This window comes from Chrysemys picta, chromosome 25 (genome assembly GCF_011386835.1).
Source record: "Chrysemys picta bellii isolate R12L10 chromosome 25, ASM1138683v2, whole genome shotgun sequence".
Classification (NCBI taxonomy): domain Eukaryota; kingdom Metazoa; phylum Chordata; order Testudines; family Emydidae; genus Chrysemys; species Chrysemys picta.
The window spans coordinates 888,323-909,309 of record NC_088815.1 but is presented as its reverse complement, the minus strand read 5'-3'; the positions used below and the strand labels follow the sequence as shown (position 1 = coordinate 909,309).

At 41.8% G+C, this 20,987-nt stretch overlaps 1 protein-coding gene across 1 annotated transcript in view; it reads left to right on the top strand.

The window, feature by feature from the left end:
* The window catches only part of LMNB2 (lamin B2), a 93,552-nt gene that overhangs the window by 38,376 nt on the left and 34,189 nt on the right, over positions 1-20,987 (top strand). The window contains exon 2 of the mRNA XM_065578399.1: positions 3,876-4,012. Coding sequence (XP_065434471.1) covers positions 3,876-4,012 — 137 coding nt within the window. The remainder of the gene's footprint in view (positions 1-3,875; positions 4,013-20,987) is intronic.

The window sequence follows — 20,987 nt, the reverse complement described above, 5'->3', positions numbered from 1 at the left end:
TAGGTTTCAGAGTAGCAGCCGTGTTAGTCTGTATCCGCAAAAAGAACAGGAGTACTTGTGGCACCTTAGAGACTAACAAATATATTAGAGCATAAGCTTTCGTGGACTACAGCCCACTTCTTCAGATGCATATAGAGTGGAATAAATATTGATATATATATATACACATACAGAGAGCATAAACAGGTGGGAGTTGTCTTACCAACTCTGAGAGGCCAATTAAGTAAGAGGAAAAAAAACTTTTGAAGTGATAATCAAGATAGCCCAGTACAGACAGTTTGATAAGAAGTGTGAGAAAGATTCAATGTTTGTAATGGCTCAGCCATTCCCAGTCCTTATTCAATCCTGAGTTGATTGTGTCTAGTTTGCATATCAATTCCAGCTCAGCAGTCTCTCGTTGGAGTCTGTTTTTGAAGTTTTTCTGTTGTAATATAGCCACCCGCAGGTCTGTCATTAACCTGTCTGGTCATTCAAAGTGTTCTCCCACTGGTTTTTGAATATTATGATTCCTGATGTCAGATTTGTGTCCATTAATTCTTTTGCGTAGAGACTGTCCGGTTTGGCCAATGTACATGGCAGAGGGGCATTGCTGGCACATGATGGCATATATCACATTGGTAGATGTGCAGGTGAACGAGCCCCTGATGGTATGGCTGATGTGATTAGGTCCTATGATGATGTCACTTGAATAGATATGTGGACAGAGTTGGCATAGGGCTTTGTTACAAGGATAGGTTCCTGGGTCAGTGGTTTTGTTCAGTGATGTGTGGTTGCTGGTGAGTATTTGCTTTAGGTTGGGGGGTTGTCTGTAAGCGAGGACAGGTCTGTTTCCCAAGATCTGTGAGAGTAAAGGATCATCTTTCAGGATAGGTTGTAGATCTCTGATGATGCGCTGGAGAGGTTTTAGTTGGGGGCTGAAGGTGACAGCTAGTGGTGTTCTGTTATTTTCTTTGTTGGGCCTGTCTTGTAGGAGGTGACTTCTGGGTACTCGTCTGGCTCTGTCAATCTGTTTTTTTCACTTCAGCAGGTGGGTATTGTAGTTTTAAGAATGCTTGATAGAGATCTTGTAGGTGCTTGTCTCTATCTGAGGGGTTGGAGCAAATGCGGTTATATCTTAGAGCTTGGCTGTAGACAATGGATCGTGTGGTGTGTCCTGGATGGAAGCTGGAGGCATGTAGGTAAGTGTAGCGGTCAGTAGGTTTCCGGTATAGGGTGGTATTTATGTGACCATCGCTTATTAGCACAGTAGTGTCCAGGAAATGGACCGCTTGTGTGGATTGATCTAGGCTGAGGTTGATGGTGGGATGGAAATTATTGAAATCATGGTGGAATTCCTTAAGGGCTTCTCTTCCATGGATCCAGATGATGATGATGTCATCAATGTAGCGCAAGTAGAGTAGGGGCGTTAGGGGACGAGAGCTAAGGAAGCGTTGTTCTAAGTCAGCCATAAAAATGTTGGCATATTGTGGGGCCATGCGGGTACCCATAGCAGTGCCGCTGACTTGAAGGTATATATTGTCCCCAAATGTGAAATAGTTGTGGGTGAGGACAAAGTCACAAAGTTCAGTCACCAGGTTAGCTGTGACATTATCGGGGATACTGTTCCTGATAGCTTGTAGTCCATCTTTGTGTGGAATATTGGTGTAGAGGGCTTCTACGTCCATAGTGGCCAGGATGGTGTTTTCTGGAAGATCACCGATGGATTGTAGTTTCCTCAGGAAGTCAGTGGTGTCTCGAAGATAGCTGGGAGTGCTGGTAGCGTAGGGTCTGAGGAGAGAGTCCACATAACCAGACAAGCCTGATGTTAGGGTGCCAATGCCTGAGATGATGGGGCGTCCAGGATTTCCAGGTTTATGGATCTTGGGTAGCAAATAGAATACCCCTGGTCAGGGTTCTAGGCATGTGTCTGTACAGATTTGTTCCTGTGCTTTGTCAGGGAGTTTTTTAGCAGATGGTGTAGTTTCTTTAGGTAATCCTCAGTGGGATCAGAGGATAATGGCCTGTAGAATGTGGTGTTAGAGAGCTGTCTAGCAGCCTCTTGGTCATATTCCAATTTATTCATGATGACGACAGCACCTCCTTTGTCAGCCTTTTTGATTATGATGTCAGAGTTGTTTCTGAGGCTGTAGATGGCGTTGTGTTCAGCATGGCTGAGGTTATGGGGCAAGTGATGTTGCTTTTCCACAATTTCAGCCTTTGCACGTTGACGGAAGCAATCTATGTAGAAATCCAGAATGGCTGGGAATGGCTGAGCCATTACAAACATTGAATCTATCTCCCCTTGTAAGTATTCTCACACTTCTTATCAAACTGTCTGTACTGGGCTATCTTGATTATCACTTCAAAAGTTTTTTTTTTCTTTTTTTCCTCTTACTTAATTGACCTCTCAGAGTTGGTAAGACAACTCCCACCTGTTTATGCTCTCTGTATGTGTGTATATGTATCTCCTCAATATTTATTCCACTCTATATGCATCCGAAGAAGTGGGCTGTAGTCCACGAAAGCTTATGCTCTAATAAATTTGTTAGTCTCTAAGGTGCCACAAGTACTCCTGTTCTTTTTATTATAACCATACTGAATCTCTGAGGAGAACTTCCTAAATTTCGGTACTTCCATACTGAGCTAAGCTCCTATGTGCTACATACAACCTCCATGGTTCAGCTGTGTAAACTAAACTTCTGGTGACTAGACCTTCAAATACTAGGCAGTGAGTGAAAGGAAATGAGTAAGAATGCATATGCAGCAAGTAAACTAAAGTTACGTCACTAAAAAATGACTCTTGTGTGTTAAGTAATTTGTCAAGTTTTGCTTGGCAAAAACAAGCCTCACTTCAGAAATGTAACAGGATGAGAATCGTAGTTGTACCCCATTTTTTCTTCAGATTAGGTATTTAAGATCATTCTTACTGCTGCTGCCACTTTCTGATCTGAATTGGCTTTTCTGGAGATAGTGCAGCACGCTTTATTTTTCCTTATCTGTCTCTCCTGCTTTGCCATCAAGTTTCTCTTCCTTTTCACCAGTGTCTTGGTCCTCTTCTCCCCCCCCCCCCCCCCCCGATCTTTCCGCTGTTGTTAATCTCCTTCATACTTCTGAAGAGTGTTCCCATAATCATTCATAGATCACCTGCAGTGATCCTGGTTGGACCTAAAATCTTGTACCTGCTATATGTGGCTTATGGTCTCATTGTGTCCTAAAAGTAGAAAAAGCTTGGCAACTTAAAAACAAAAGCATAAAGAGAGAAGGCTATTAGGCAGAAAAAGGGACTGGATGGGTGGCTGGAGGCAGCGTGGAAGTGGCTTACATTTTCTAGGATTTCAGGGGGGAAACTCCTACTACATAGTAGGAAAAGCAGGAGTGGAAGCATGTCTTTGTAGGTATTACTGGAAATAAACTGTTGGCCAGACTAATTGTTGGATTCTAAATTTAAAGATGTGAAACTGGGTTAAAATACCGAATCTTAATTTCCCCAATCCAAAGTCACTTGTGGCTTATATCTAAGGGATGATACTACCTCAAGTAACCCTATAAAGCGGTAATATTCTAAGTAAATGGGAATAGATAGTATCTGATCCTAGGGCTTAATCCACTTCAGTTTGGTTCTTAGACTTGGGTGCCGTAAACATGTGAACGTTCATTTCTCTATTTTTGTTCTTTAAATAAATCCTTAATTAAAGGAATGGATCACTTCTAAACAGTAGGTCCATGCTTTCTGTTCAGAGTAGCATGGTGTATCTTTCTTGTTTTAAGACAAGAATCAAGAAAGCCATTAGTCACTTTCATAAATAGAGATTTCATTGAAATAAAACTTATTTTTTTTTTACTTTGAAATTCAGTCTTTAGGATAATCACTGTATCTATTTCTTTCCGTATCTTAGGTGAGTGGAGTCAAGACCCTCTATGAATCTGAGCTGGCTGATGCCCGAAGAGTTCTGGATGAGACGGCAAGAGAGAGGGCCAAACTGCAGATTGAAATAGGAAAGCTAAGAGCAGAACTTGATGAGGTCAATAAGAGGTAAGGAAACTGAACTTCAGTGTGATTTTACTCCCATTCAGAATAATGGGTAACATTAGCACATTTTAGATTGGGATTGATGGATGGCTTTCTAAAGTGTGCTATAGCTTTACAAGAAGTTACGGGCTTGATGCAGGAATCACTTGGTGAAATTATCTGTCCTGCTTTGTGCAGAATTCTGACCAGATGACCATAATTGCCTCTCATGGCATTAAAATCTGACCACTTTCTTTGAGTGCTTGCACATATCCATTTCAATGTAAGTGTGTGTGCACACCGAGCCCAGTTGCTGGAAATTTTTCCTTCAGCGGTATCCGTTGATTGGCTCGAACGCGCTCTGGTGTTGCATGCTCATAGCACCGGTATAAGGGGCCCTGCCGACCCTGCTCTCCTTCAGTTCCTTCTTACTGCCCGTGATCGTTGCTGGCAATCTCCTCCCTTAATGGTTTTCTAATCTTTAGTGTAAATAGTTCTCATAGTTTTTAGTAGTTAGGGTAGGTAGTAGAGTAGTTAGATAGTTTGGACGCCTCTGTCCATAGCTAGCAGAGTTGTCCTTTGTCCTGGTGCCGAGACTTGCCTTCATGCAGCAAGTCTATGCCTTTGAACAATCCGCACTCGAACTGTCTCAAGTGTTTAGGGGAAGCTTGTAGGAAAGACTGCTTCCAAATTTGTAAAGAATTCAAGCCCTGGAGCTAGAAGAACCACGCTTCTTACTTGAAGGTCCTCCTCATGGAGGCAGCCTTCAGACTGGCCTCGGACCCGCAGCTTCAGCCTCGCTGCAGAGTGCTCCTCTATTAACACAGGTCCCTCGGCACTGATCGTCTTCGCCAGTGCCTAAGAAGCACCAGGAGAAGAGCTGGTTTCTAGTGCCAAAGGATAAAGACTGGGAGAACGAGACCCATGCCGGGCTGCTCTTCATCCCCGGTACCATGTTGCCAGGTGCCCATAGCCTTGGTTCCACAGCATCCTACAATGCCCACTCAAGCCCGTTGTACTGGCCAATTTTTGGTCCCGTCGATCCCTGAAGCATTTGCGGCTGCCAGGGATCTTTTGACCCTGCCGGTACCAGGCTCCCCGGATAGTCAGGGCTTGGCACCGCCAGTGACCCCAAACAGCAGGGAATTGATGCCAGTACCTAGACAGTCAGTGTGTCAGCTGTCCAAGAGGAAATCCTCGTTGACAGCCTCAAGGTGCCCCAGGCAGCCTTCTCCAGCACCCACTGGCACGGCACCGCCGTGATCTCCGCAACGCATCTCTTCATCCTCATCGGACTCGGAGGAGGATTAGTATTCCCCCACCAAAGTGACCGATCTTGGTGTTCCCAGTCCATCACGACACTGAGTTCATCAGGACCTCTGGGTGCCTGGCCACCATACCCATGGGGCCCAACCACCGTACAGTTGCCTTTTTGGAACCCGTGGGGGTTTCGTCCACCGCAAGGGACCCCTTCAAGGTGATCTTATTCGGTCATCTTGGAGGCTACAGTATCCCTAATACTGTGTAGACACACCCTGGAACCAGACTCTGGTACCGACCCTGGAACCAGACCCCAAGAGGAAGCCCCTGAGGCTCCCGTGGACACCGATTCAGGCTCCTCATCTGGGTTTAGCTTCCTCTTCATACTCTCTGGATGAAGCCACAGTGGCATCTGCGGTCTCCCCACCTCCAGATGACCACAAGGCATACCAAGACCTACTGAAATGGGTAGCCTCAAACCTAGGGGTCCAAGGGAGGTGGTTAAGGAGGTGACACGGCCTCATGGATATTCTGTGGTCAGTGGTCCTGTCCAGAGTTGCTTTGCTTCTACACAATGCCATTGTGGACCCTGTTAAGGCACTACTGCAAACCCCTGCCTCCCTTCCATCAACAGCAAAACACTCGGCGTGTAAATACTTTGTTCTGGCCAAGGGGGTATAAGTTCCTCTTTACCTCTTTTCCTCTGGGTTCATTGGTGGTTGCAGTGGCCAATGTGCAAGACTGCCAGTGAGGGTCAAGCTCTCTGCCCAAGGCAAAGGACCCTAAGAAGCTGGACCTCCTTGGGCGCAAGGCTTACTCTTCAGGGGGCCTGCAACTTCATATAGCAAACCAGCAGACGCTGCTGGGGTGTTACGACTTCAATGCCCTGGCCTTCTACATACAAAGGACCAAACCATTCCACAGATCCACTCAGTTGTTATAGCGATGCAGAAAGAATGAAAGGTCTCACCATTTCGCCACAGAGAATCTCATTGTGGATCACTTCATGTATCAAGGCATCTCACCCTGGCTAACCTAATGGCTCTACAATGTCTCAAGCTTCTTCCACAGCTTTTTTAACCACAGGTTCCAATGCAGGACATCTGCAGGGTGACAACCTGATTGTCGGTTCATATGTTCACCACGCTATATGCCATCTCACAACAGGCCAGAAACTATTTTGGCTGGGCTGTATTGCAGTCAGGTTGCCCTTGATCTCTGAACCCACCTCTGAGGCAGCTGCTTGTAAGTCACCTACATTGGAAGGGATATGTGCAAGCACTCGAAGAAAAACGGTTACTAACCTTTCTGTAACTGTTCTTCACGATGTGTTGCGCGTCTGTTCCAAAATGCACCTTCTGTTGCCTCTTTGGAGGCGGTCGATCAGAAGAAACTGAAGGAGGGTAAGTTCGGCGAGGCCCGTTTATACTGGTGCTATGAGCACACGACAACAGGGGGCGTTAGAGCTGACCCAATGGATACTGCTGAGAGAGAAATGTCTGTCAACTGTGCTCGGGGCACTCACACACGTACATTGGAATGGACATGTGCAACACATTTTGAAGAACAATGGTTACAAAAAGGTTTTGGTTTTTTTTTTGTCTTTTTGTCTGTGTCCAGATATGTTTTATTTCTGAAGTTTAATAGGAGTGTGTGTGTGTGTGCGGGGGAGGCGGCTGGATTTGGTTTAGTATACCCAGGGCTTGAAAAACCTTTCTCAGAGATGAAAACAAGACCTTGCCTACTGAGGTATTGGGTATCTACATAAGCTATACTGCTTCTGTGGAATCACAGGTCTGTTCCTGCTTCAAGAAGCAGTAGAGTGGCGGTTACAAAACTTACCAGGTTCAGTGCTTGTATTCAATACCATGTGGGCAGCAGTAAAACTGAGAATATCAAGTTAATTAAGAGACTGCTTGGTAAAGTAAGGAGCAGCAAAGGAAGATACTGGAGTGACGTAGGACGACAACGACCCCAAAACAAACTGCTGGAGGAGTAGACTAGCAGATCCTGCTTCATATTCCCTTCTTTCAAACAGACCTGACTGCTGCAGGTGTGTGGGGGAGGCAGGAATTCATTCTTTTTAAGCAGCTAGAGGGGGTTGAACTTTACATTTTTCAGCTACCTACTAGACTATGGGAAAGAACCCCTAAAATGTGTCCAGAAACAGCAGCTTGATAAATCCCAGTTCTCTTCGCTTCTAGACAGCTGGTTGCATAGGAGCAGGACTTGTACTATGCAATTGGGGGTGGTTTCTCCTGTGCCTTCCTGGTGGGTTTTAGTCCTCTACTTCAGCCTCAAAATAGATATGAAAGATTTTCAAGTGGGGAGGAGAACATCCACCAAAAGGGTCCAGGAGAAACCCCCTGGTACTTGCCCACCAGCAGCTGTCAGGAAAAGGAAGGAGGCTGGGATATAAATCTCTAGATGATAGGTGCCTGGCAGACGTCAAGTCCTGCATATGCTTGTCTTGTTCCTTATTGAGCAGTTAATGAATGCATGTGGCTAAATGTTTCACATTACACAATAGTGTGAGTCAGTATGACAAGTGAAATCGGTTTTTGTAAATTTTGGTGTGAAACATAGCTATAACTGAGGAAATTATTATGAATCCTGTAGCTCACATTTATATTCCAGAAGCTGAATAGTATAGAATGAAGAATCAAAGCCTCTTCACTAGTGTTCAGACCCCAGAGCATGTACATAGCCAACATTTGTGTAAATGTTCCGGGGATAACATTTCTGTAGTTTAAATCCAGTTACTACAGGAAAGGTTATTCCTGATACATTTACAGAATTGTTTAAATCCAGTGTCAGAATTTGATTTAGTTGTGTATCAAATAGAACTGTTTTTTTAAAAATGGTATTTAATTGAGCAAAACTTAATCATTCTGTGAAGGCTACTATTTCCTGGTGAAGAGGCAGGTCTGACTTGAAACGGGGAGATGTTTCTGTTCCATTCAAATAAAGAGATTTCTTTGAATGCTGTTATGCAAGTTATAACATCTAAAAGAGTTTTTAAAAAAAACCTGTGTGGTCTGAATATAGTTTTGCTAACTCCTTAAGCAAATGAGGCATTGGATTTGTACATGTGAATGGATCTCTCACATACACAATTTAATCTGAGAATTTGTACTTGTCATCCTTTCTCCACACTTGTAGAATAAATGTGTAACCAAATGTGGTGGCTTCTATTCAAACTGAACTGGTTTTTGAATGTTATGATTCCTGTACATTGGCCAGACTGGACAGTCTCTACACAAAAGAATAAATGGACACAAATCTGACATCAGGAATCATAACATTCAAAAACCAGTGGGAGAACACTTCAACCTCTCTAATCACTCAGTGGCAGACTTGAAGGTGTCAGTTTTGCAACAAAAAAACTTCAAAAACAGATTCCAAAGAGAGACTCTGAACTCAAATTAATATGCAAATTAGACACAATTAACTTGGGTCTAAACAGAGACTGGGAATGGTTGGGTCATTACACTAATGGAATTTTTTTCCCCCCATGTTAAGTTCTCACACCTTCTATGGGTCATCTCGATTATCACTTCAAAGTTTTTTCTTCTGCTGCTACTGATAGCTCAACCCAATTGATTGGCCTCTTACAATTGGTATGCGTACTTCCACCTTTTCATGTTCTCTGTATGTATAAATATCTTCTGTCTGTGTGTTTCACTGTATGCATCTGAAGAAGTGAGCTGTAGCCCACGAAAGCTTATGCTGAAATACCTTTGTTAGTCTCTAAGGTGCCACAAGTACTCCTGTTCTTTTTGTGAAGATTGTGTGGCTTCTCAGATGTTTGCTATAGTTGCTTACTGCTTATTTGGAATTAAACTCTTCCACTTTATTACGAGATCTGTTTCTATGCTAGGAGATCCTACACTTCTTTAGAGTTACAAAGAATGCCACTTATAGGCACTGCTTTTTACACACACAAGTTCTGGCCTCAAGCAATACGAAATCCAGAGGGATTTTATATTTTTATTCACTTTCTGTGAATTATCTGCTAGAAATAGGAATGCCTATATGAATTTCTCTCATGAGTAAGAGTACTTTCTCCATATTTTACAATAGATCCCTGTTTTTGGAAGTAATGTTGCTCTTCATCTCTCTGGCTTATCCATTTCCAGCTCTTGCTATTTTCTGGTTTCTGAAGTGGTAAAGGGCAGACACAGGTTGTGAAACTAATCCAGAAATGTTGATATGGCACCTTAAGTGTTCTCCACCTTAACAGTTCTGGGTCTCCTGTTGACCTGAGGAGATTGAATTGCAGGAAAACACTAAGATCCCTTTTTATTTAAGCTGTTTTTCAGCTGGTGTTTTTCCAAAGGGTTAATAAAGAAGGGGCAAAAGTGAGGGCTGGATCATCACGGGGAACTGATTCAGGGAAGTTCTGTGGCCTGTATTACACAGGAGGCTAGACTAGATGATCAGTGGTCCCTTCTGGCCTTATCTATAAAAGGGTGTCCTTATTTCAGGAGTAAATGTCAGTTAAAACTTTTGCTTTCTGAGAACGACTACAGATAAGGTTTTCTCGTAACACTGGCCTGCACTTTCAAAGCCAACTACTGATTTTGAATATGGGGTTCCCAGCTTGAGGTACCTGAAAGGGGGGTCTAATGTTCACAAGTGCTGCATATCTGATCATTGAAAATCAAAAACCTTCGCAGTTTCAAGTTGCACATACAATATTACTAGTTACTCTTGAAAACTTAAGCCTGCTTCCTTATAAACTGATGCAAATAACTCCTTGTTTGCAGTATAACTTTACTTAATAGAATTTGGTTAATATGTTATAATTCTTGTTAATTTGAATTTAGAATTTATAACTGGGTTGTATCTGTTTTGTGTTTTAATACTTGGCACGAAGTTTTTCAGAGCCTCTCAAATCACTTTCTAAGCAATAAAGCATCTTGAGAGTTATGTACATCATTTTACAGGTGAGCAAACTGAGTCACAGAAGTGTAAAGCTTTTTGAACAAGGTGACGAGTGAGTCAGCACCAAAGAATATTTGAATAAAAATGAATCTTTATTACGGGAAAGTTGTTTGTACAGAAACCGTTCTGACTTAAGTCTAACACAAAGCTCAAGTTTATGGTCAGTTATGGCTATAATACATTTTTCTGTCCACACAGGCAAGGCTAGTATGATAGGGAATATGTGTATGCATATACATTTTAAATCCAAACAGGGAAAAAACCCAACATGATTTAATATTGCCTTCCCCATCCTGTTTATGCAGTTATTTTGAAGACCGGTCCTTACTCTGGGAGCACTGTCCAGCATGTGAAACAAGTTTGGTGTTCAAGATATTACATGCCTATGTTAAAATTACCTCTGAATGTAGGTGATACCTATTATATATATTTAGTTTAGGAAGCTACTGTGGAGAAAGCACTTAGAGCAAATCGGCTTTAGTAATCTCTCACTTCCAATTGGTATGTACTTTTAGTAAATATGGGCAAGCACACTCATATAATCATAGAACATAAGGGTTGGAAGGGACCTCAAGAGGTCATCTAGTCCAACCCCCTGCTCAAAGCAGGACCAATCCCCAGATTTTTATCCCAGTTCCCTAAGTGGCCCCCTCAAGGATTGAGCTCACAACCCTGGGTTTAGCAGGCCAATGCTCAAACTACTGAGCTATCCCTCTGCCCCCATACCAAATGGTTCTCAATGGGTGATTTAAAACTGCATATTGTGAGTAAATGCCAAATATTTAGCATATTTTTCTGTTTTAACTTCCGCAAAATGATATGAAACATTTGAAATACTTTACAGTTCACTTTGCACTGACTGGAACACTTTGGTGTTGATGCCAAAAGGGATAGGTTTTCCAAATAAATCAGTCTGTTTGATCTGAAACTCTGCTGCTAGTTCAACATTACTGATGTTAAATAATTGCTAAAATTTGATTCCTCTGCATATGTTACCATTGTAGGAAGGCTAATTTACATATGTGGCAGTTGTATAAATAGTCACACTTTTATAATTTCCCTAAAAGGAGGAGACTTATATCAGGATGAAACTTGACAGTCTTGGTCTGAGTCCCTTAATTAGTTCATCTGTGTGTGTGTGTTTTTTTTGTTTTGTTTTTTTAAAAAAGTGTGTGTGGGGGAGAATACATCCAGGAGCACTGCCAGCTTTTTTGCCGCCCTAGGCGGCAGAAGGTCCCACCCTTGAAATACCGCCGCCAACCGGGGCGGCCGAAGATCCGGACCCCCAAATGTTAGCGCCCTAGGCGACCGTCTAGGTCGCCTAATGGGTTGTGCCGGCCCTGAATACATCACTGCTGAAAAGGCTTTAAATCTGGTTTTATAACTTTTGGCCATGCTCCAAATTTGATGTCCTCCCTCTTGAGTCAAGTAACTTGTTATATGCTGGAGACTTTAAAAAGTAGCTGTACTGAGTGGCAGTCCATTATCCTATTTCAGCTGCAGGTTTCATGGTGAAACCTGCCTTTCTACTTAAGGCAACTGAATTATGAAAAACACATTGTCAACAATTGATGCAATGTATGGTTTGTTTGTGATGAGAAGTTTGAGGGACCCTGTTGAGTCTGGTATTTAATATTGTTGCTAAACAGGTTTAATCTGGGGATGTTTTAGTCCCCTACTTCCCTGATAATGGTGTGCAAATCAGGCATGTGTGTGCATGCATGCAAAGGTGGAACTGGCAGAAATAGAAGGGCAGAAGTAAGTATTCCCATCTTTAATTTGAAAGAGGCCTGATCAATAGTGCTTTAGGGTGGGCATTTAAAAAGTGTTTGAGACTTGAGAGCACAAGCGCCATTGAAAGTCAGTTCATCTTGTGCCCCTAAGTTAGTTAAATGTTTTAGCAGATCCCGCCCTATGGCTTTGTTTTCACTAGGTAAAAAAGAGGGGAGTTAACTCGAGTTAGCTAACACGAGGTAAAAACTTAGTGAAGACAAGTCAGTTTAGTTTTCACATGAATTAGCCGGTCAACCCAGGGTAACCGTAGGCTTCCCTCTGGTCTTTAACTTGGTCTGCTAACACACGTGAAAGCTACAGACTGCTTGTCTTAGCTAACTTGAGTTAAAATCCTAGTTAACTTGAGTTAAGAACACACTTTTTTCAAAGTGAAACACCTTTAGCCTCTACCCCATCAGATTAATAGATTCCAAAACCCCAAGGGACCATTGTGATCATCTAGTCTGACCTCCTGTATAACTTCCCCAAAATGAAATAAAGTATTCAGGAAATGCACGGGGTACCAGAGACTTAGAGGAAGTAGTATAATTTTTCTACCAAAGTGAACATTTTAAGCAAAGGAAGCTAGTAAGTTTCATCCTTTAAATTTAAATTGCTGACTCAGTGGCCTTATAGCAATTTATCTCCACTAATTTGCCAGATAAATCTTAATCAAGATTAGCTGGTGGCACTTTGATTTTATTTCATCTTCCAGCAGCTGTACATGAACCCTTCATTGAAGGATGTAATCAACCAGAAAACTGTACTTCCCACCCCAGTCCAGTCAGGTTTGAAAACAATTATCCTCTTATATGAATAGTGGCTAATATCCTAAATCCAACACCTTTTTTTTTAAAGCTACTCATTGCACCACCAAAGTTGTATAGATACAGTGTTTCTTCAGAGATCGTTTAATCATGAAAAAATTGACTCCAAGGCAATTTTCATCCAGAGTCCCAGGATGTAGGGCTGCCTATTAAAAATTAATGAAGAAATTAGGCAAACTATACAGAAAAAACAAAGGATAGGAAAACTAACCCAGTTTGAAACTTAATACTGACCACCTACTTTCAGAAGCAGAAGAGGACTTTATAACTCATTTTCAGCCCATTTTACTATGCTGTCATACCTGTGAGGTTGCTACTATGTGCCTTCATAATGAGAGTATGGCATCTACTTAATTCTATTGTTTGCTTCTAAACAAGTACTACAGAAATCTTGACAAAGTCAAAAAAATGAGAGTATCGAGGAAGAGGGAATCAGTCCCCGGTGAATGAAAGTTATGCTGCTACTTACAGAAATGCTGGGAAACTAAACCAGTGTGTTTGTTAGCAGCCCATCTGTCTTCAGAAATCTATCTGCTAACTTCAGATTCTTTTTCTTATGAACAGAAGCACCTTTATAGTAGTCAAGAAAAATAAGCTTTGTAGAGTGCATGTGGGTGCCTTACAAAAACTATCACTATAGAAAATAACTGGTGTATTTGATGTATATATTTTCAGATGCTCTTAGTGGTAGTTGTAACACTACATATAGGAAATTAACCTTATCGTAGTAAATCTTTCTTTAAAATTGAAACAGGAGGAGGATTTTTCCTATTAAATTATTTAAAAAAAAAACAACTACCTTTAATAGACACATAACAGTAAATACATACTATCCTCCCCTCTGTCCTTAGCATTTTTCCAGCCTCTGATGTTGGCACACAGGAAGTGATTAGGGTCCCTTGCTGCAAATGGAGGGTGTGGTCAGACAGCCTGGCTGTAATTTAGGCAGGGAGGAAGGCCTGGTGACTTGACTTCCTTATAGCCTGTCATGGTATTGTTTTTCTATTAAGATAACTACAGCACCCAGCCCAGATTGGGGTCTTGTTCGGTTGGGCACTGTGCGCAAACAGGATAAGAGACAGCTCCTGCCCCAAAGAGTTTACAGTCTGAATAGATGAGGGAGGGGATGGGATGAGAGACAAAGTAGAGGGAACAATGTGTTAGCCTATGGCCTTGTCTTCACTTACCGGCGGGTCCGGCGGCACACCATCGATGTTCTGGGATCGATTTATCGCGTCTGGTTAAGACGTGATAAATCGATCCCGGATCGATCCCGGAAGTGCTCACAGTCGGCGCCGGTACTCCAGCTCGCCGAGAGGAGTACGCGGCATCGACGGGGGGAGACTTCCTGCCGCGTCTGGACCGCGGTAAGTTCGGACTAAGGTACTTCGAATTCAGCTACGTTATTAACGTAGCTGAATTTGCGTACCTTAGTCAGATTTGGGGACTTAGTGGGACCAGGCCTATGACTATCTTGTTCATTCCGTTTCTTCTGTTGTTTTATCCCCTCCCCATGAAAACCTATCCACAAAATTTTAAACAGCCAAAGGAGAGGTGTTGGAGGCAGGTGTGTGGGTGAAGGACAGAAGTCAGAGACTGGAAGGAAAGGGTTGGAACAGTTAGCACTGGGTGTGTGTCTAAAGTTTTTACTTTGGGGACACACGCACAAACCCCCACCCACCCACCATTGGGGCCCAGAGGGCCATCGGTGTCTGGTGGTCCCTCATGCAGATGCTTCTTTGCTTCAGCTGGCTAAGTCTCTGGGTAGATCAAGTGAGGATTTTTTCTTTTTTCTTTGAGCTCAGATAACTGTGTCAGAAGGGGTAAGGTTGAATGGAGCCTGATGCCCCTGGAGCGGGGTTTTCCTTTGTGCTGTTCTGCTGCTGGGGAGAGAGACAAACTCATTTTTAGACCTGGATAAAATTAACTTCTGGTGCAAGTTAGTTGGGAAGGGGATGCATGCAATCTGGTTGCATCCCTTCTGAATAAGTTGGGCAAAAATTTATAGAAAAATCATCACAGAGAAAACAGAGCCAGAAGGAGACTCTGGGCCAGGTTTTCAAAGGTATTTTGGTGTCTAAAAGTGCAAATAGGTGCCTGGTGGAATTTTCAAAAGCATTGAAATAGTGTAGGCCTACTTCAGTGCTTTTGAAAATTCAATTAGGCATCTGTCTGCACCTTTAGGCAACAGAATACCTTTGAAAATTTGGCCCTATGCTTCTTGGTGTAAGGGGTAATTTAAGACCCATCCAAGGAGATCAAGCTTAGGGCTTGTGTGCTACGGTAGTACAAGGTAGAATCTTAGAGAGATGCCTGTTCTTCTGAGCCAGGGCTCCAGAAAATAAAAAGGATGGTCATCATCAGAATCCTGCAGGTTTGTCATCTGCTCCTGTCTGACTGTCTGCCTCCTGCTTTTCTGTTCCATGCTCTGAGCAGAACTGTTTGACAGCCTCTCAGGCCATGGAGCATACCAGCCTTACAGGGAGTAAGCTTCAGGTGGACCTGCTCTCTCTTTCATGCTGTTTCCAGCTCCTGCTTTCATGCACAACTCACTTTAAATGTGAAGCTTCCCCCACAGACCTGTATATGCATGGAAGTGTCTGTGTAAGTGAGGGCCAGCTTGATTAGTGAGCTAGTCTGCATGTGAACGTATAGCTTATTTTAAAACCTTACCTACACCTGAAAATTCTGATACATGCCAGTTCACTACTCTGTTCCACTAGCACAAGTGTTTTGTCTCATTCACACTTCACAAATTAAAGATGACATCTAGTAGGAGTTGATTATTGAATATAGAGATCTTTCCAATATCCATACTGGTAGGGATCGGCTTTGTTTGTCCATCCTTTCCTCCCCCACCCCCAAACAAACTTACCCCAGAAGGTAGGAAAAAAACTTAATTTCCTTTCACTTTTTTGCAAATGCTAATAAATATACATCAGTTGGTTTTCTCTCATCAGCCACTGTATATCTAAGTCATAAATGTAGGCACTACTCATTGAGCAAATGCTAGATTCTATACAACAGTTGTAGTAAGAAACAGATCTTTCTGATCTCAGAAGGGAACGAGACTTGGGGAAAAGAACTCCTCTGTTATGGGTCACTATTGAAGGAAGGAGTTTCTGTAATGCAGTTTTACAGTGAGAGTAACTGGTATCTCATATGAAGCACTTTGTACTGAGAGAAGGGGCAGGGGTTGACAATCCAGTTGCTGATAGTTACTAGGAACTATTTCCTGATTAGCAGGGGGCTTGCCTGTTAGCTTCTGGAGAATGTAATCTTTAACTTAATAAAATTAAGCTTTTATCTGTTATGGCTGTGAAGTAAACCTTCCAAAATGAAGTGCTTGTAAACAGGTTCAGTGCTGTGTAGTACCTAATATCAGTTTATATTGATAAAAGGCAATCTTAAATTGATAGTATTCACACAGTGTGTTTATCCCAATTTAACTAAATGGATTTAGGAACTGATTCAGTTTGATAGCTCTGTATAGACTGGGCCTGAGGTAAAATATCACATAATGGGGAGAGGTTAGTGGGATACCACTACTCCTGTTCTTCTTTTTTGCGGATACAGACTAACACGGCTGTTACTCTGAAACCTGGGATACCATAGTGATTAGGGGTGAGGAGGAGGAGAAAACACTGCATGTCAGACAGTTGTAGATAATAAATTAGTAGAAATTAAAACTTAGTGAGGACAAAGATAAAATAAATGAATGTAGTGAGATTAGATATGGGTACAGGAATTTGCATGAGGTTCAGCTTGGAAGAATGCAACTATAGATAGATAGATATATGGGGAAATGGCCTCCAAACTAGAAGGGGGGGGGAAGGGCCTTGGAAACAGGAATGAAGAAAGTGACAGGGGACAGGCAGTTTAATAAGAGTTTGCAATGCAGTCTGGCAGTCAGAAAGCCTTTATGATTTTGGGGTGAGTACAACAAGGGAACACATCACAAGAGAAGGGAATATCTAATTCATTTTTGAGCACCTTATCAGAAAGGTGAGAGGTTTAAGAGAGGAGCAACAAGTACCAGGGCTGGAGGGATTATCACGTGAAGAAAGAATGAAAAGAATTAAATCCAGGTGTACTGTAAGACTTGACTGAGCTACAGCTAAAGTGTGAGGGAGCATTATCTTTAAATATTTACAGTGTAAATTTAAGATGTAAAATTGTATATGGTAAAATAATGGATAACCAGTAAGGATAAAATGAAAGCGAGTAATGGGAAAAATTGATAGTGATGAGATCTAGAAGACTAGAATAGGTTTGAGGGAATGGGTGGAAACACCATTGCTTGAAACATTTAAAACTATCCTAGAAAAAGAACTGACAGAGGCATTGCAATGAACAATCCTGCATTAGCATGGCTTGGAGTTAGTTTAGCATGGTCTCTCCCATCTTTAATAGCTATTATGTTCTTAAAATTATATTAGTGGCTGAAAAATGACTGGAGGATAACTAATGTGATGCCAGTTTTTAAAAAGGGCTCCTAAGATGATTCCGGCAATTACATGCCAGTAAGCCTGACTTCAGTACCGGACAAACTGTTTGAAACTATAGTAAAGAACAGAATTGTCAGACACATAGATGAATTAGGGCTGTCAATTAATTGCAGTTAACTCAAGTGATTAAAAAAAATTAATCACAATTAAAAAATTAATCTTGATTAATTGCACTGTTAAACAATAAAATTGAAATTTATGAAATATTTGTGGATGTTTTTCTATGTTTTCAAATAAATTGATTTCAGTTCCAACACAGTACCAAGTGTATAGTGCTCACTTTATATTTATTTTTGATTACAAATATTTGCACTGTAAAAATGGTAAACAAAAGAAATAGTATTTTACAGTTCACCTCATACAAGTACTATAGTGTAATCTCTTTATCGTGAAAGTGTAATTTACAAATGTGGATATTTTTTTTGTTCCCTAACTGCACTCAAAAACAAAACAATGCAAAACTTTAGCGCCTATAAGTCTACTCAGTCCTATTTCTTGTTCAGACAGTCACTCAAACAAGTTTGTTTACATTTTCAGGAGATAATGCTGCCTGCTTCTTATTTACAATGTCACCTGAAAGTGAGCACAGGCATTCGCACGGCACTTTTGTAGCCGGCGTTGCAAAGTATTTACAGTAACTCCTCAATTAACATTGTAGTTTTGTTCTTGAAAAATGTGACTTTAAGCAAAATGATGTTAAGTGAATTTCCCTATAAGAATTAATGTAAATGGGGGGGCTAGGTTCCAGGGAAACTTTTTTTGCCAGACAAAAGACCTTATGTGCAGTTTGACTCACAGTTGTGAATATCCTCTGGTGAGGTAGTGGGCCAACAACACCCCCACTCATCGGCCTGCAGAGTTCTCCTCGTATAAGCTCTGCGGGTTTGGGCTCAACACGGGAGCCAGGCAGAGCAGGCAAGCTGCAGCACATAGAAAGGAACACTCTGCTGCATCCTTCCCAAGCACCAGTGGGGATGTCTTTGGCCATTTGAGCAGCAAATCACACAAATGCCTGCTCCAGTTAGTCACTGAACGCCCCCCTATCCCCCAGGGTGCTGGGGATACCTGTTGTCTCTTAAGGGAACTAATCTGCCAGGTTGCATGGAATGCTCGGGATGCACAACACAGAGGCAGTGAACCTCTATATCCCTGCAGAGCTGGAGATAGCCATAGGCTTCTGGGGCCACAGGTGCCAAATTTTCAAAGTACTGGGGTGTGCTCATCCCCTGGTTCTGCCTCCACTTCACCCAAGGCCCCTCCCCCGAGCACACTGGGTCATCATTCCTCCCCCCTCAGCCTCCCTGCATACTGCGAAACAGCTGATTGCAGCGGGCAGGACACGGTGATCCGTGGAGCCTGCTGGAGGGGGGGGAAGTAGAGGGCATTAGAACATTGTGCAACTTTAAATGAGCATGTTCTCTAATAAACAGCGACTTAATAACAAAACAACTTTAACTGGGAAGACGTTTAAGTGAGGAGTTACTGTATGTGCTAGATACACTACACATTCGTATTCCCCTTCATGCTTCGGCCACCATTCCAGAGGAAATTTTTCCATGCTGATGATGCTCTTCTAAAAAAGAATGCATTAATTAAATTTCTGACTGAACTCCTTGGGGGGAGAATTGTATGTCTCCTGTTCTGTTTTACCCGCATTCTGCCATATATTTCATGTTATAGCAGTCTTGGATGATGACCCTGAACATGTTCATTTTAAGAACACTTTCACAGCAGATTTGATAAAATGCAAAGAAAGTACCAATGTGAGAATTTTAAAAATAGCTACAGCACTTGATGCTTGCTTTCAGAAGTCTTAAAAGAGCAACAATCCGATGTGGAAACTACAGAACCTGAACCACCAAAAAAAGAAAATCAACCTTCTGCTGGTGGCATCAGACTCAGATGATGAAAATGAACATGTGTCGGTCTGCTCTGCTTTGGATTGGTACCAAGCAGAACCCGTCGTCAGCATGGATGCATGTTCTCTGAAATGGTGGTTGAAGCATAAAGGGACATATGAATCTTTAGCACATCTGGCACGTAAATATTTTGCCACGCTGGCTTACAATAGTGTCATGCAAACGCCTGTTTTCACTTTCAGGTGACATTGTAAATAAGAAGTGGGCAGCATTATCTCCTGCAAATTGTAACCAAACTTGTTTGTCTGAGTGATTGGCTGAACAAGAAGTAGGACTGAGTGGACTTGTAGGCTCTAAGGTTTTACATTGTTTTATTTTTGAATGCAATTATTTTTTGTACATAATTCTACAATTGTAAGTTCAACTTTCATGATAGAGATTGCATTACAGTACTTGTATGAGGTGATTTGAAAAGTACTGTTTCTGTTTTTTACAGTGCAAATATTTGTAATAAAAAAAAGTGAGCACTGTACACTGCGTGTTCTGTGTTGTAATTGAAATTAATATATTTGAAAATGTAGAAAACATCCAAAAATATTTAAATAAATGGTATTCTGTTTAACAGTGTGATTACTCATACAATTAATCATACTTAATTTCTTTAATCACTTGACAACCCTAAGATGAACATAATTTGTTGGGGAAGAGTCAACAAGGTTTTTGTAAAGGGAAAATCATGCCTCACCAATATACCAGAATTTGTTGGGGTGGGGGGGTCAACAAGCATATGGAAAAGGGGGATCCCGTGGATATAGTGTACTTAGATTTGCAGAACACTTGTGACAAGATCCTTCACCAAAGGCTCTTAAGCAAAGTAAGCTGTCCTGGTATAAGAAGGAAGGTCCTCCCATGGATCAGTATTTGGTTAAAAGATAGGAAACAAAAGGTAGGAATAAATGGTCAGTCCCCAGGGGTCTGTACTGGGACCAGTACTATTCAACATATTCATAAAATATCTGGAAAAAAAGGTAAACAGTGAGGTGGGAGCAAAACTTGCTGATGATACAAAACTACTCAAGATAGTGAAGTCCAGAGCAGACTGTGAAGAGCTCCAAAGGGATCTCACAAAACTGAGTGAGTGGGCAACACAATGGCAGATGAAATTCAATGTTGATAAAGGCAAAGTAATGCACATTGGAAAACATTATCCCAACTATAGATATAAAATGATGGGTCTAAATTAGCTGTTACCACTCAAGAAAGAGATCTTGGTGTCATTTTGGATAGTTCTCTGAAAACATCCACTCAATATGCAGTGGCTGTCAAAAAAGCTAACAAAATGTTGGGAATCATTAAGACAGAAAATACCATATTGCTTCTATATAAATCCATGGTATGCCCACATCTTGAATACTGCATGCAGATGTGGTCACCCCATTTCAAAAAAGATAAATTGGAATTGGAAAAGGTTCAGAAAAGAGCAACAAAAATACTTAGGGCTATGGAACGGCTTCCGTATGAGGAGAATTAATAAGATTGGGAATTTTCAGCTTGGAAAGGGGATGCCTAAGGGAGGATGTGAATAGAGGTCTATAAAATCATGACTGGTGTGGAGAAAGTAAATAAGGAAGAGTTATTTACTCATAACACAAGAACTAGGGGTCACCAAATGAAATTAGTAGGCAGCAGGTTTAAAACAAAAGGAAATATTTCTTCAGCCAATGCACAGTCAACCTGTGGAACTCTTTGCCAGAGGCTGTTGTGAAGGCCAAGACTATAACAGGGTTCAAAAAAGATCTAGATAAATTCATGGAGAATAGGTCCA